The following is a 17064-nucleotide window of genomic DNA, read 5'->3' as shown; positions in this document are numbered from 1 at the left end:
GAGTGTTGTGATCTTCCTGCACACAGTGCTCTAACCCTGATACCAGTCTGAGACAGCTCCCTCCCTGCATTACTAGTGAGAGGCTGGCTTCACAGACAGGGGGGAGCTGCCTGACCCTCACTCCTGACTTCCCCCATGTCCCAGCTAGTGAATGGTGTGTGGGTGAGGGGGGGGGAGGATGGTGAAGTCTGAGACAGCTCCCTCCCTGCATTACTAGTGAGAGGCTGGCTTCACAGACAGGGGGGAGCTGCCTGACCCTCACTCCTGACTTCCCCCATGTCCCAGCTAGTGAATGGTGTGTGGGTGAGGGGGGGGGGGGAGGAGGATGGTGAAGTCTGAGACAGCTCCCTCCCTGCATTACTAGTGAGAGGCTGGCTTCACAGACAGGGGGGAGCTGCCTGACCCTCACTCCTGACTTCCCCCATGTCCCAGCTAGTGAATGGGGTGAGGGGGGGGGGAGGATGGTGAAGTCTGAGACAGCTCCCTCCCTGCATTACTAGTGAGAGGCTGGCTTCACAGACAGGGGGGAGCTGCCTGACCCTCACTCCTGACTTCCCCCATGTCCCAGCTAGTGAATGGTGTGTGGGTGAGGAGGGGGGGAGGATGGTGAAGTCTGAGACAGCTCCCTCCCTGCATTACTAGTGAGAGGCTGGCTTCACAGACAGGGGGGAGCTGCCTGACCCTCACTCCTGACTTCCCCCTTGTCCCAGCTAGTGAATGGTGTGTGGGTGAGGGGGGGGGGGGAGGAGGATGGTGAAGTCTGAGACAGCTCCCTCCCTGCATTACTAGTGAGAGGCTGGCTTCACAGACAGGGGGGAGCTGCCTGACCCTCACTCAAGCAGAGAAGCCCTTCTTACAAAGCTGAGCTAGTGAGTTAAGTAGGAGGAAAAGTAAACATACTTGTGCCAGTGTGGCTACTTAAAAATACACTTACCAACAATCAATTACATATATTTGAACTGTGTACAGTTCCAGCCAGGACCACCTTTCTAAAATGCACAGTGATTGGCAAATTCAACATGCACGTGTCTGCTAACAAAAATAATAAACAAAGAAGTTCTAGTCACATGAGTGCTGATCATCACATGTCAAGCTTCCAACTGTTTCCATTTCACATCCCCCCAACCATTACCTCAGTGGTAACCTTGGTAACATCAATAGATAAGAGCACAGCCAGCCAATAGGAATACATATTCATTCCTAAGTGACCTTTACTGACCTGGGAAGTGTGAACACTTTGTTTCATTTTCTGTTGGTGTTCATGAGTTTCCAGTTCCATTTCCCATCCCCCCAACCATCACCTCAGTGGTAACCTTGGTAACATCAATAGATAAGAGGGCTGCCAGCCAATAGGAAACCATATTCATTCCTAACTGACCTTCAGTGACCTGGAAAGTGTCTATTTGTATCATTTTGAGTTAGTGCGCACTAAATCGAGTTAGTGCGCACTAAATCGAGTTAGTGCGCACTAACGGGGAGTTAGTGCGCACTAACTCGAGTAAGTGCGCACTAATCGGAAAAAACGATGTTTAACGATTTTTCAACAAAATAATCGTGCCAAACACGATTTTCTTCTCCTGCCACACGATTTCTATCGTTAAGACGATATGGAAAACGATTCACATCTCTAACAGCCACTACACATTTTCTAAAGGTTCACTTTAAACATTGGCCTTTTACAATCCTCCCATTTGGAGCAGTTAAAATATCATTGGTTAATCACAACCTTTGTGTCCACACTGCTGGTACTCACAGATCTGGTGTGCCCTGTTAGTGATGGGTCAGCCAGGATGTCAGGCACAGTTTGTCTTGCCCATCACACAGGTAAACCAGAATCAGTGGCCTGTGCATTTTTGGACCTAGCAACATCTGTGAGGATTAACGTCCTGCTGTCCTAGGAGAACGCCTGTTACAGGTAAGCAACTCTGCTACCCTTCAGCCCCTCAATCTGCTGCAACCGGTATTGCTGGCTGGCTGCTGCCTTTCCATATTCATCTGCTGTGTCATCTCCGCAACCTCCTTGCAGGAAGTTTTCTTTCTCAGTGAGGCAGTGTGCAGATGGCTATTTACATTTATTTCAAACAATATTTTCTTAGTATATTTTAATATTTTGACATTTGTTTATAATTTTTAGGAAGTCCCTGAAGAGCTTTTATTGATGGCTGAAAGATACAAACAGCACAAAATGAAGCTGGATAATGAAAAGGATATGGCAAAACCTCGTGGAAGGTGGCATCGGGACTTTTGATTCTTGTATATCTTAAATATGCATTGTAAGTAATTTTTCCCTGTTAAAATTTTCATTAATACATTTAGTTCTCATAAAAATGTTTAATCACAGAAGAAGCAGGAGTATGGGGTAGTATAAAATAAAGTTTGAAATAGATAAAGGAAAGGTATTGCAAATATAGAGGTTCAGGCCCAAATGTGTATTATAAAAAACTTAATATAAAAAGCTAAAATCATATAGTAGTACAAAATCATCACAAAAATAAAATTAATTAAAACCAGACATGGCCATTTTTCAGCCTTTATGCCTGCATTGGGGTAAAAATGCACATCTAGTCCATACATTAAATAGTCTCAATCAGAAGTGCAATAGTATAGATAAGATGACAGGTCACCTACAGAAAATAGAACATATATCATGCATTTCTTAAAATGAAACAGATGTCAGAAAATCAAAAAATAACATCTCAGAAAACATGGAGGGCATTGAACCTATTCATACTTATAAGATATAGAGAAACCAAATCTGTTCTCTGTAAACCGATTTGATATGACCTATATCATGAAAGTCTGTATAGAAAAGCTTTAAATAAATAAATAAAGGCAATCACCATAGATGAGTTTTTGGTCCTTAAAATGAAAAATACACAAATAGAAAAATAATAAACAGTATTTTTAAAAAAGTATGTAATCAAAAAAGCGAGAGTAATTAAAAATACATGTGTGAAAATCAAGGAAAAAGCCTTCCCAAATGGGTATAGAGGGAACATTAATAGTGCCAATAAAAAACAAAAAGAACAATATTATAAACTCATCCACATATATATATTGGCATAACACAATCTGTAGATTTTTATAGACTACATATTCTATGTTGCTCAATCATAGGGCTACTTACCTCTGTTTGTGATACTAGAAGAAAATTTAAATCGTCTTCTAATAACATTGCTTTTATCATAAGAAATATGCTATGTCCTGTGCAAGAGAAATGTTTATTATAGAAAAAGAAAAATTGAAAATTAAAGGTAAAAATGTCCAATTCACAAAACCTTTCTTAAATATAAATATACATGATCACTCATTTAAAAATGATTTGCATGTTTTAAAATCTGGGAAAATAGATCTTATGGTGTTAGATAATCTAGAAACATAACCACAAAGGATCTATTTATTTAAAATAAGATGTGTGATTAAAAAAAAAAAGATATCTGCATACCAAGCATGTACACCACATAGGGTTGCCAACTATCTGGATTTTCTCCAGACAGTACAGAATTTAAAGGCAGTATACGAAAGCTAGACAGAGGGCTGAAATATCCAGAAATTGTCCGATTTTCAGAGCTGGTCATAGGCACCACCATTGGGGCCTCAGTAAGCGTAAAAGCAGCGCGGCCCACCGGCCACACTGATTCCGAAAGGATCACGCTGGTTTTTGATTAATAGGCGTCGGAAGGGAGGAGTCCACAGACAATGGAAAAAGCCTCATTGGTGGCAGTGGGGACAGCACATGATTTTCTTAATGCAGCTCACCCCGGTGGTGCTGCCACGATCCCCTCGCTCACGCTCCTGAAGAATGGAAGGATCATGGCCTTGCAGTGTGGGCTGCTTCCTCCTCCTTGGTTGTCAGTACCTACTGATGTTATTCAGACACTGGCAGCCAGAAGGGAGGAAGAGGCCCGTGCTGCAAGGCTGTGATCCTTCCGTTCTTCAGGAGCAGGGAGGGTGAGTGAAGGGATCACAGCAGCACCTCCGGGGTGAGCTGCATTAAGGAAATCATGCACTGTCCTACTGCAACCAATGAGGCTGCGCAACAGAAAGAGGCCAGGAGGGGCTGTTGGCATTTTCTCCTTCTCACCCATGGTGCAGTAAAAAGAAGCCCGTGGGGACTGTTGACATCTACTTCTTTTGCCCATGGCGCAATAAAAAAGCTAGACATGGCCATCGGATTCTCCTCCCTACTGCATGTGGTGCAGTATAAAGAGGCCTGGTGAGTACGGGGCACTGGCATCTTTCCATCCATCTGCAGTGCCAACAGCAAGAGTCCCAACCAGGCCTTTATTATCTTTGGCTGCTGAAACAATGTGTGAGAGCCTGTGTGTGTGTGTGAGGGGAGAGAGCCAGTGAGTATGAAAGAGCCTGTGTGTGTGAGGGAGAGTAAGAGAGCCTGTGAGCATGAGAGAATCAGTGTGTGTGAGAAATCTTTGTTTGTGAGGGAGAGCGTGAGCCATTAATTGTGAGAGAACTGTATGTATCTGTGAGGGAGAGAAATTCAGTGAGTGTGAGAGAGCCTATGTGTGTAAAAGGGAGAGAGCTAGAGATTGTGAGGGAGGGTGAAAAGCCAGTGAATGTGGGACAGGCTGTGTGTATTTGTGAGTTAGGGAGGTTGAGAACCTGTGTGTGTTTGTGAGGGGGAGAGAGAGCCAGTGAATGTGAGACAGTATATGTGTGTGTGAGGGGAAGAAAGCCAGTGCCTACTGAGTATGAGAGTCTGCGAATGTGTGTAAGGGGAAGAGAGCCTTTATATGTGCATGAGAGGGAGAGAGCCTGTGTGTGTGAGGGTTGGAAAGAGCTGATGAGAGAGCCTTTATGTCTGTGTGAAGGGAGGGAGAGCCAGTGAGGGTGAGAGAACCTGCTTGCATGTGAGAGCCTGTGTATGTGAGGGAGAGAGTCAGTGAGAGAACCTGTGTATATTTGAAGGAGGGAGAGATAGCTGATAAGAGAGCATGTGTATGTCTGTGTAAGGGAGAGAGAGGACTAATGAGAATGAGAGCCTGTGACTATGTGAGAGGGAGAGCCAGTGAGAGAGCCTGTGTATGTGACAGAGAGGGAGAGAGCTTGTGTGTGTATGTGAGGGAGGGAAAGAGACCTGTGAGTGTGACAGCCAGTGAGTATGAGAGAGCACAGCTAGGCCGCACGCACAGCAGCGTGCATAACTGCCATGTGCACAAAAACCGTTGTCCGCATATACAACTTAAGCAGTCCTTTGATGTATCAGCAATAACGCTACAAATTGCTTCCTGCTGCGCATTGGTGGCACGTTCCTGTTTGATCCTCTCCAGAGATGCAACCACACCTGGAGAAGAGATGGAACCTCCTTCCTCACCGATGCTACCGCAGACCTCGTGCGTACCCCAGCCAGGGTGTTGCCGCCGCAGTGGCGGCCAGAAGGACAGCTACTTCCAAAGCGAACCTCACAAAAATGCCTTTTAAAGGATCTCTCCTGTTCGGGATTGAACTGGAGAAGTTAGCCAACAAATGGGGGCGAATCCCCTGTACCCAGATTACCTGAAGACAGGAACAAAAGAACATAGCGCTCCTCCCCCAGAAGAACCAAGGATAGAATGCAGCATTTTACACCTTACAGGACCACACAGTCCCAAGCACCTTGCCCTTCAGAAAGGTCTCATTCCTTTCGGAACAAGCACATTAAGAGAGGGGCAGGCTCAGGCCATACCCCACGATGAGAAGACGCAGACCCATCCACAGGAAGAAGAGATAAGAGGTAGACTTGCCCTCTTCTACCAAAGATGGGTCAAGATAACATCGGACAAGTGGGTCCTAACATCATTCGAGAGGGGTACTCTCTCGAATTCCAAAGCTTCCCTCCAGACAAATTTATTGGATCACCTTGCCACTCCCATTCCAAGAGACTGGCAGTGGAAACCACGCTAGCAAGACTCCTCAGCCTGAAGGCATTAGCCCCGGTGCCTACGCTTCATCAAAATACTGGCCACTATTCCATCTATTTTATCGTTCCCAAGAAAGAAGAAAAAGTTTTGGTCCATCCTGGACCTCAAGGCCATCAACCATTACCTGAAGGTACCACACTTCCGCATGGAAACCCTACACTCCGTTATAATGGTGGTACAACCAGGAGAATTCCTAACCTCCCTGGACCTATCCGAAGCCTACCTTCACATCCCGGTCCATCAGGACCACCAGCGCTTCCTGCGCTTTGCGATACTGGGCCAGCATTATGAATTCAGAGCGTTACCCTTTGGATTAGCCACCGCTCCCAGAACCTTCACCAAAATTATGGTTGTAGTGGCTGCAGCACTGAGGAAAGAAGTCCTGGTACATCCTTATTTGGACGATTGGCTGATCAAGGCAAAGTCTCCAGAGGAGGGTCGCCACGCGACCATCAGAGTCAGGAACCTACTACAAGAACTCGGGTGGGTCGTGAACGGAAAAATAGTGGAAAGTGTTCTAAACATCAAAATCACAGAACATATAGAAAGACATGGTTTAATGAAGCAAAGTCAGCATGGCTTTACCCAGGTCAAGTCTTGCCTCACAAATCTGCTTCACTATTTTGAAAGATTTAATAAACATGTGGATAAAGGTGAACCAGTAGATGTAGTATACTTGGATTTTCAGAAGGTGTTTGACAAAGTTCCTCATGAGAGGCTTCTAGGAAAAGTAAAAAGTCATGGGATAGGTGGCGATGTCCTTTCGTGGATTGCAAACTGGCTAAAAGACAGGAAACAAAGTGTAGGATTAAATGGACAATTTTCTCAGTGGAAGGGAGTGGGCAGTGGAGTGCCTCAGGGATCTGTATTGGGACCCTTACTTTTCAATATATTTATAAATGATCTGGAAAGAAATACGACGAGTGAGATAATCAAATTTGCAGATGGCACAAAATTGTTCAGAGTAGTTAAATCACAAGCAGATTGTGATAAATTGCAGGAAGACCTTGTGAGACTGGAAAATTGGGCATCCAAATGGCAGATGAAATTTAATGTGAATAAGTGCAAGGTGATGCATATAGGGAAAAATAACCCATGCTATAATTACACAATGTTGGGTTCCATATTAGGTGCTACAACCCAAGAAAGAGATCTAGGCGTCATAGTGGATAACACATTGAAATCGTCGGTTCAGTGTGCTGCGGCAGTCAAAAAAGCAAACAGAATGTTGGGAATTATTAGAAAGGGAATGGTGAATAAAACAGAAAATGTCATAATGCCTCTGTATCGCTCCATGGTGAGACCGCACCTTGAATACTGTGTACAATTCTGGTCGCCGCATCTCAAAAAAGATATAATTGCGATGGAGAAGGTACAGAGAAGGGCTACCAAAATGATAAGGGGAATGGAACAGCTCCCCTATGAGGAAAGACTAAAGAGGTTAGGACTTTTCAGCTTGGAGAAGAGACGGCTGAGGGGGGCTTTGATAGAGGTGTTTAAAATCATGAGAGGTCTAGAACGGGTAGATGTGAATCGGTTATTTACTCTTTTGGATAGTAGAAAGACTAGGGGGCAGTCCATGAAGTTAGCATGGGGCACATTTAAAACTAATCGGAGAAAGTTCTTTTTTACTCAACGCACAGTTTAAACTCTGGAATTTGTTGCCAGAGGATGTGGTTAGTGCAGTTAGTATAGCTGTGTTTAAAAAAGGATTGGATAAGTTCTTGGAGGAGAAGTCCATTACCTGTTATTAAGTTCACTTAGAGAATAGCCACTGCCATTAGCAATGATAACATGGAATAGACTTAGTTTTTGGGTACTTGCCAGGTTCTTATGGCCTGGATTGGCCACTGTTGGAAACAGGATGCTGGGCTTGTTGGACCCTTGGTTTGACCCAGTATGGCATTTTCTTATGTTCTTATGAGTTCTTGTAGTCACTAGAATACCTGGGAGTCCGCTTTGATACCAAATAGAACAAGGTTTACCTTCCCCTTCCAAGGAGAAGGAAGCTGATGGATCAATTACAAAAACTGTTGACCTTGGTTTGCCCCAAGGTATGAGACTACCTTCAAGTCCTCGGCCTCATGACATCAACTCTGGAAGTTGTTCCGTGGGAAAGGACCCATATGCGACCGCTACAATGTTCCCTACTGTCACGATGGAACCCAGCGTCCCAGAACTATTCAATTTGCCTCCAGCTACCGACAGAGGTTCGGGATCATCTTCAGTGGTGGCTACAGGAAGAAAACCTAGGCAGAGGCGTAAATCTATCCCCACTGAATTGGATCTTGCTCACCACTGACGCAAACCTATGAGGATGGGGAGCCCACTGTCAGGAATTGACGGCCCAGGGGCAGTGGAACAAGGAAGAGGCGGGATGGAACATAAACTGACTGGAACTCAAGCGGCTAGACTAGCCTGTCTATGTTTCAGTCACAGACTCCGAGGCGAGTCTTTCAGTCATGTCTGACAATGCAACAGCCGTCACCTACATCAAATGCTAGGGAGGAACCAAGAGCCAGCAGGTGTCTCTGGAAATAGACTCCCTCATGGAATGGGTGGAAATAAACCTGCAAGGGATTTCGGCCTCCCACATCGCGGGAAAAGACATCATCTCAGTGGACTACCTCAGCAGAGAGAGCTTAGACCCGGGAGAATGGTCGCTGGAGGACACAGCCTTCCAGCTGATAGTAAATCGAAGGGGCCCCCCAGCCATGGACCTACTAGCAACTTGTCGCAATGCCCAAGTCCCAAGATTCTTCAGCCACAGACGAGAACCACAATCTCAGGGAATAGACGCTCTCGTCCAGAACTGGCCAGAGGAAGGCCTCCTGTACGCCTTCCCACCCTGGCCACTACTGGGCAGGGTCCTTCACAAGATAGAACACCACAGGGGACCAGTTTTATTAGTCGCCCCAGATTGCCAAGAAGACCATGGTATGCGGACATGCAAAGACTACTGGCGGGGAATCCTCTGCGTCTACTGCCATACAGGGACCTTCTCCAGCAGGGACCGATCTTCCATGAAGACCCAGCTCAATTCTTTTACAGTACGGCCCTTGAGAGGACTAGCCTAAAGAAGCGTGGCTACTCAAAAGCCATGATTGACACCCTGTTCCGGGCACGCAAGTTTTCCAAATCTCTGTCTTGCATACAGATCTGGAGAGTATTCGAAGCCTGGTATGAAGACCATGGTGTCCTCCAGAGGACAGCCAAGATTCCCACGATCCTAGAATTCCTACAGGCGGCATGATGAAAGGCTTGTCTCAACTCCCTCAAGTTCAAAGTCTCAGCACTGGCCTGCTTCAGGTCCGAAGCGGATGGTATCAGATTGTCATCTCATCCTGATGTGTCTCGCTTCCTGAAAGGAGAGAACTCCAACCACCACTAAAATGGCCAGTGCCTCTATGGATCCTCAACCTAGTACTAGACTTCCTAGCAGGGGAGTCCCTCAGACCAACAGGCGACCTGACTCTACGTCTCTTGACCTTAAAGACAGCTTTTTTGATCACAATATGCTCAGCTCGGCGCATCTCCAAACTTCAAGCATTATCCTGTCTGGAACCGTTCCTCAGGTTCACCCCGGGCACCATACAGCTGCGTGTATGGTACCATCCTTCCTACCGAAAGTGGTTTCCTAGTTCCATATGAATCAAGCCATATCCTTACCATCCCCAGATGAGCACAAGGTTTCGAAAGACTCATGCCTCCTTTGCCACCTGAATGTCGGCAGAATCCTAGTCCAATACCTGAAAAGATCGGAACCCTTGTTCAAAACTGATCACCTGTTCATTCTTCACAGTGGGAAGAAATAAGGGGAAGTGGCATCGTGGGCGACCATAGCCCGCTGGATCAAAGAAGTAATTAATGCAGCCTACATCGAGGCAGGTAAACCATTACCTCTGCAGGTCAAGGCGCATTCTACAAGGGCCCAAGCAGTCTCCTGGGCTGAAACCAAGCTGCTTTTGCCAGCCGAGATCTGTCGGGCGGCAACATGGTCCTCCCTACACACCTTCTCCAGGTTCTACCGCCTGGATGTTCAGGCCAGGGAGGATACAGCTTTCGCAAGGGCAGCACTAAGTGGGCCACAGGCAGCCTCCCACCCTGTAGGGGAGTAGCTTTTGTACAACCCATTGGTCCTGAGTCCATCTGGCTACACGCTAGGAAATGGAGAAATTACTTACCTGATTATTTTGTTTTCCTTAGTGTAGACAGATGGACTCAGCATCCCGCCCACGGCTGCTCCAGAAATCAAGAACTTCTGATATCAAATCTCAAGATTGAGCAAGTACGAGTAAGCCACGGCCTACCTCCAGTTCAAGACACCCGCAGTTGCCCAGGTGTCGGCATTTATTGTTTGAGTGCACTGGCGGTCTCCAGTTCCAAAATTTTATAATCAGTTGAACCAGTTCAAGGTTAATCAAGTGTAATCAAGTATTAAGCAACATATATCCACACTGACTTTTCGAAGAGAATACTGAAGAGCTAAGCATGCTGCACAGGTATATGTAGGCTGACATCAGCTTTGAAATCTGACTCCATTTCCCATCTGCTGTCAGGAAAGCACAATACCCATTGGTCCTGAGTCCATCTGTCTACATTAAGGAAAACAAAATTATCAGGTAAGTAATTTCTCCAGTGTTTGTGTGAGAGAGAGAGAGAGAGAATGAATGGGTGTTTTAGGGAGTTCGTGTATGTGAGAGAGAAAGAAAAGATAAAGTGTGCACCTTCACTCTCCCCCATTAATCCACAATAATCTCAGGGTGACTGGAAATCCAAAGTTCCCAGGTATGGTGAACGGGGGATATTTTTTGTCCCTCTTTGTTTTAATTATTGGATTTTATTTGATGACTGCTGTTTTAAAATATTTTCTTGGTGTTTGGTAAATTTTTAAAAATTTTAATGAGTTAATTATAGGATGTTATTCTGTTCACCAAAACATTTTTAAATATTCTTTAGTATGGTTTCATTTTTATGATTTATATTTCTTAGTTTTATTGTTTGATGTTTTGTGAGGAATGATGATGTCTGTTTTTCTAATCTTGCATTATATGTAGAGTTTGGTTTGTTGCAGTTTCCCGTTTATTTTTTTGTCTATATGTTTGTTGATGTATTATAGCCTCTTCTGTATCTGATAAGTATGGGGGTGACTAGTATGGGATGGCAGATACTGGGCAGGCTGGATGGACCATTTGGTCCTTTCCTGCCGTCATTTCTATGTTTCTATGGTGAGGGTCTGTGTTCTGCATGTGACACAGATGAAATATTCTGCTGGCATGTACTTTTTATATAGGGATCTATAGCAGCCTGGCTTGTTCTGTTTTCCTAATAGGAGGTATATTGATGTTTTAGGGCATTGTGTAATATTTGCAGTGTTTGTCTTTTCTTAGGTAGGATTGTTACTGTTTGAGTACTGGCAGTTAGTGCTGTTTTGGAATGGGAGATTTACTATATTGTAATTGTAATTCAGTTTACTCATGGCTTTCTGGTGGCCAAGCCCACTTGGAACGCACATTACAATAGGCCTGATATATAGGTTCCAAGTATCTTTTATGCAGGGTTTTCTGGCTGGCACCATAGCAATGCATATAAATTATACATGTCGTAAGTGACAATTTCCCCTCAGAAGACTGTTCTTTGAATGTCTTTTTTTGTAAAATCTGTTAAAAAAAATTATGCAGTTATTGTAAGTGGGTGGGGGGAGGGGAGTTGCACAACACTTTAAGCTTTGCCTAGGGCACCTAATACTCTTCTACCAGTTCTGGGATGGCAGTAGAGGGTAAAGCAGTTTGATATCAGAAAAAAAAAAAGTTTTCCTAATGGTAGGAAGACAGTTAAGTAATTGTAGTTTTCCTGACAGTTCTATTGGAATGTTGATATTTTTATATTTGGGATCATTTGGTGCACAGTTTTCTAATAATAAGGCATGTAATAAAAGATGTGTGGAAGGACATTTAGGCAATACTCCGCGAGCCCAAGTGTTCAGAATTTTCACATTTGAAAATTGGCAACACATCAAATGGCGCCAAGCTTTCAAGTGCTGAATGATCTCTAAATATAAAGACAACGTGAACAAATATTCTAGTTAAACAACTTATAAAAATAGAATGTCTTTAAAAAAGCTAAAGGTATATTTTTAAATACCTTATTTGTAGCAAAGGAATCATACAGTTATTCATACCTTTTGTCTTCTTGATGCTGAAATACTTAAAATTGCACTTATTTTATCCTGCATCATGAAGATTGGCAACCTAATTTGTATGTGGGAGCATGGTGGTAAAGAACTAAAGTATAATTTGACGCATATGCATTCCTTTGTAAGTAACTGATCATTTCCTGGCGTGTAGCCAGATGGACTCAGAACAAATGGGTATAGTATGCTCGTGCTAGCAGTTGGAGACGGATCTGACGTCAGCACGGGTATATATACCCCCACAGGAAGCGTAGCAACTCAGTAATTTCCGTCTCCAAAGCAGTTTGGAGAGCCTGCACGCTCGCTGAGCGTGTTTCCAATCTACTTTCTACTTTCTATTTTCTTCTTACTACATTTCTACTACAACATCGAGCCCCGCACTCCTGCGGTGATACCCTTGGGGTCCCTCCCCCAGTAGAGTTTCCCGGGGTGATTTCCGTGATCCCCCGGAGGTTTAAGCCCTCGGTCCGGTGGCCGAATCGCGGCAGGGACGTAGCCCCCGGGCGAGGCTCGGGCGTGGCGAGCGAGGCGCCTTGGTCCCGGCGTGGACGAGGCAGCGGGTGCATATCCTCAAACGTGGCGGTGAAGGTACTTGCCCTCTCCCCCCGCAGCCAGAGACCGCCCGGGTTCCAGCCGGGAAGTGCCGAGGATCAGGTAAGGCGTACATCTCTTACTTTTGGTCTCCGAGGAACCGAGGATCGGCAGCGTGGCCTGTAGGCGGCACGCCGTGGAGGGCGCCATTTTGTTGGCCTTGTTCAGGTATTGAGCGCCCGTGATAGGCGCATGTCTATGACTAAGCGCATATTATATACATCAGTGTGCGTATATTGCTGACCGCTTATTGCTGAGAGCATATTGAATACCATTGAGCAGGTATTGCTAACCGCTTATTGCTGAGAGCATATTGAATTCCATTGAGCGTATATTGCTAACCGCTTATTGCTGAAAGCATATTGAATGCCATTGAGCGTGTATTGGTAACCGCAGAGTGCTGAGAGCATATTGAATACCATTGAGCGTATATTGCTGACCGTATATTGCTGAGAGCTTATTGAATACTATTGTGCGTATATTGCTAACCGCATATTGCTGAGAGCATATTGACTATCATTGGGCGTATATTGCTGACCGCATATTGCTGAGAGCATATTGAATACCATTGAGCAGGTATTGCTAACCGCATAGTGCTGAGAGCATATTGAATACCATTGAGCGTATATTGCTAACCGCTTATTGCTGAAAGCATATTGAATGCCATTGAGCGTGTATTGGTAACCGCAGAGTGCTGAGAGCATATTGAATACCATTGAGCGTATATTGCTGACCGTATATTGCTGAGAGCTTATTGAATACTATTGTGCGTATATTGCTAACCGCATATTGCTGAGAGCATATTGACTATCATTGGGCGTATATTGCTGACCGCATATTATTAAGCGCCTGTTATATTAAGCGTATATTGCTGCCGCATATTATTGTGCGCCTGTTGTATTAAGCGTATATTGATGCATATTATTGTGCACTTGTTGTCTTAAGCGTATATTGCTGCCGCATATTATTGTGCGCCTATTATATTAAGCGTATATTGCTATCGCATATTATTAAGCGCATACTTTTCAATGGAACAGAACGCCTCAGCGTCTTCAGCGGGGGCGCCTCCTGCCTCCGGCATTAAAGCCCTCTGCCTCTGCTCCGCATGCCAGCTTAGAGCCACGCACAGTGAAGAGCCAGAATCCCTATGTGCCCAATGTGAGGAGACCGTGGGACCCTCGGGCCAGGACCAGTCTCAGCCACAATTCGCTGACCGTTCCCCAGGGGCTACCCCGGATTTAGCGGGCAGTCTCGACCAATCTGGAATCCCGGGGGATCTTGTACCCTGGCGATTAGAGACCGCCTCAATTTCCTGGGTGGATCTCTTTAAGGGGATTCATGCCTTTGTACAGATGCAAACGGCTTCCCGTCCAGGCCCTGCAGTTCCTGCTGTGGCTGCGGCTGCTGCTGCGGTTGCGGCTCCAGCGGATCCTGTTCCTGGACCCTCACGCCCTTATCGTGAGCGGGACCTCCCGCCACTAGACAGTCCGGATCAGTCGGACCAGGAGGTTTCACCGGACGAAGGAGAACTTCCCTCAGGGATTGAGCCATATAGAACCATGAGGCGGTTCTTCCCTGAGGAGGACCTCTCCGACCTGGTGTCTCAGTGCCTGGCGGAGTTGGATATTACAGGTCCCAGCGCTACGGTACCCTCTGCGCAGAACCCCCTACTGGAAGGTCTTCGTCCTACAGCCCGCTATTTTCCATTCTTACAAGCGGCACAACTGATAGATTTAGAATGGGCTGCACCAGCGGCCTCATTCAAAGGGGGTCGGGCCCTGAGGGGCATGTACCCCCTGGCACCGGCTATCCAGGAGCTGCTAGCGTGCCATCAGGTGGACGCCTTGATTAGCGCTGTGGTCAAGCGCACTACCATTCCAGTTGAAGGGGGGGCGGCCCTCAAGGAGCCTCATGACGGCGACTGGACGCCATTCTGAAACAGACTTTTGAGGTGGCAGCTTTATCTTTGCGGATCGCAACCTGCTGCAAAGTGGTGACGCAGGTCAGGAACAGCGCTCCAGCAGCAGACATGGAGTCAGCTCTCTCGTTCCTCACGGATGCGGCGTCAGACCTACTCCGGACAACAGCCAAGGGGATTTCATCCTCCGTAGCCGCCAGGAGGCAGCTCTGGATCCGGAAATGGTCAGCCGATGCTCCTTCAAAGACACGCCTCACCAGATTGCCCTTTAAGGGCTCTTTCCTGTTTGGCAGCGACCTTGACAAACTGGCCAGCACATGGGGCGCCTCTCCAGTACCTCGACTGCCGGAAGATCGGTTCAGAAGGAACCAGCACGCCTTTCCAAGGTCCTCCAGGGGTAGAAGCTCCCAGCGCTTCATTCCCTACAGGAGTCGCTACCAGGCACTTCGTCCTCAGGCCTGGAATCAGTCCTTTCGGACCAAGCAGCGCAAGAGGGGAGTAGGCCTGGGCTCAGGTCCCGGCCGCGCCTCACAATGAGAATCCGCCGATTCATCTGGGGGACGGGGCCATAGGGGACAGGTTAACCCTCTTCTACCCCAGATGGGTCGAGATTACGTCGGACCAGTGGGTCCTCGCCATCTTCCGAGAGGGGTATTATCTGGACTTTCATCACCTCCCTCCGGACAGGTTTGTGGAATCTTCATGTCCCGTACACAAGAAGGCAGCATTGGAAGCTACCCTGGCGAGGCTCCTGTCCTTGAAAGCCATCATCCCAGTACCTGCATGGGAAGTGAATTCTGGACACTATTCCATTTATTTTATGGTACTCAAGAAAGGGGGCACCTCTTCCTGCCAGAGTACGGACCCAGTTGCGGTGGTGGTTGCAGTCCAACCACACGAGCAGGGGGTCGAAGATGTCCTCCTCCACGTGGACTCTGCTCACCACAGATGCCAGCCTGAGCGGCTGGGGAGCACACTGCGAAGGACTCACCGCACAAGGGCGGTGGAACAGAGAAGAGTCAGCATGGAACATCAACCGTCTAGAGGCTCGGGCAGTCCGATTGGCATGCCTTCAATTTGCTCACAGACTGAAGAACAGAGCAGTCAGAGTGATGTCCGACAACGCCACCACGGTGGCATACATCAACCGTCAGGGCGGAACCAGAAGCCGACAAGTATCTCTGGAGATTGCCCCACTGATGGCTTGGGCAGAGGCGAATCTGCAGGACATCTCCGCCGTCCACATTGCCGGGAAGGACAACACCACGGCAGACTTCCTCAGCAGAGAAAGCCTAAATCCGGGAGAGTGGCAGCTGTCACCCACAGCCTTCCAGATGATTGTGGATCAGTGGGGGATTCCGGACATGGATCTGCTGGCAGACAAGTCCAACGCTCAAGTACCCAGATACTTCAGCCGCAACCGCAACCCGTTCTCATACGGAATCGATGCCCTGGTTCAGCCATGGCCTCCAGGGACTCTGCTATACGCATTTCCTCTGTGGCCTCTGCTGGGCGCCATCATCCACAAGATTCAGAGACACCGGGGCCTAGTTCTTCTAGTGGCACCAGACTGGCCAAGAAGACCCTGGTACGCGGACATGAGAAGACTACTGGCAGGGGAGCCCCTTCCCCTGCCTCCTCGCCGGGACCTGCTACGTCAAGGTCCCATCCACCACGAGGATCCGGCTCAATTCTCTCTTACGGTCTGGCCATTGAGAGGGCTAGACTGAAGAAAAGAGGTTGCTCTGAGCCCGTGATAGATAAACTCCTCCGAGCCCGCAAGTTTTCCACTTCCCTCACCTACGTAAGGATCTGGAGAATATTTGAAGCATGGTGCGACACTCATGGCACCAATCCACATGTGACCACAATCCCTATTGTTCTGGATTTTCTGCAAGATGGGCTTCAGAAAGGTCTCTCCCTCAGCTCCATCAAAGTTCAGGTGGCTGTACTGTCTTGCTATGGTCCCAGGAGGGATGGCAAGACCATTGCCACGCATCCAGATGTGTCTCGCTTCCTGAAAGGGGTTAAGCACATTCGTCCGCCACTGAAGTGGCCAGTACCTTTGTGGAACCTCAACCTTGTTTTGGATTTCCTCGCGGGATCCACCTTCAGACCCCTTCGGGGCCTGTCTCTCCGTTCTCTAACCTTGAAGATGGTGTTCTTATTGGTGGTATGTTCAGCACGCCGCGTCTCAGAGCTACAAGCACTGTCCTGCCGTGATCCCTTTCTGAGAATCACTCCAGAGGCTATCCATCTTCGCATGGTTCCCTCCTTTTTACCTAAAGTGGTCTCACGATTTCACCTTAATCAAACTATATCCTTGCCTACCACGGCGGGTTTGAAGAAATCTGAAGAAGGGCGTTTGCTACGCCATCTCGACATAGGCAGAATGCTGCCCAGATATCTGAAAATGACACACGAAGTACGAAAGACAGACCATC

At 47.0% G+C, this 17064-nt stretch overlaps 1 protein-coding gene across 1 annotated transcript in view; it reads left to right on the top strand.

Annotated features, from left to right (window-relative positions):
* The window catches only part of DDX43 (DEAD-box helicase 43), a 487172-nt gene that overhangs the window by 451028 nt on the left and 19080 nt on the right, over positions 1–17064 (top strand). Inside the window, exon 16 of the mRNA XM_029595625.1 lies at positions 2135–2273. Within this exon, the coding sequence (XP_029451485.1) occupies positions 2135–2248 (114 nt within the window). The 3' untranslated portion in view covers positions 2249–2273. The remainder of the gene's footprint in view (positions 1–2134; positions 2274–17064) is intronic.

Source organism: Rhinatrema bivittatum, chromosome 3, assembly GCF_901001135.1.
Source record: "Rhinatrema bivittatum chromosome 3, aRhiBiv1.1, whole genome shotgun sequence".
NCBI lineage: Eukaryota > Metazoa > Chordata > Amphibia > Gymnophiona > Rhinatrematidae > Rhinatrema > Rhinatrema bivittatum.
The sequence above is the reverse complement of the archived record's forward strand: the minus strand, read 5'-3'. Positions and strand labels throughout refer to the sequence as shown.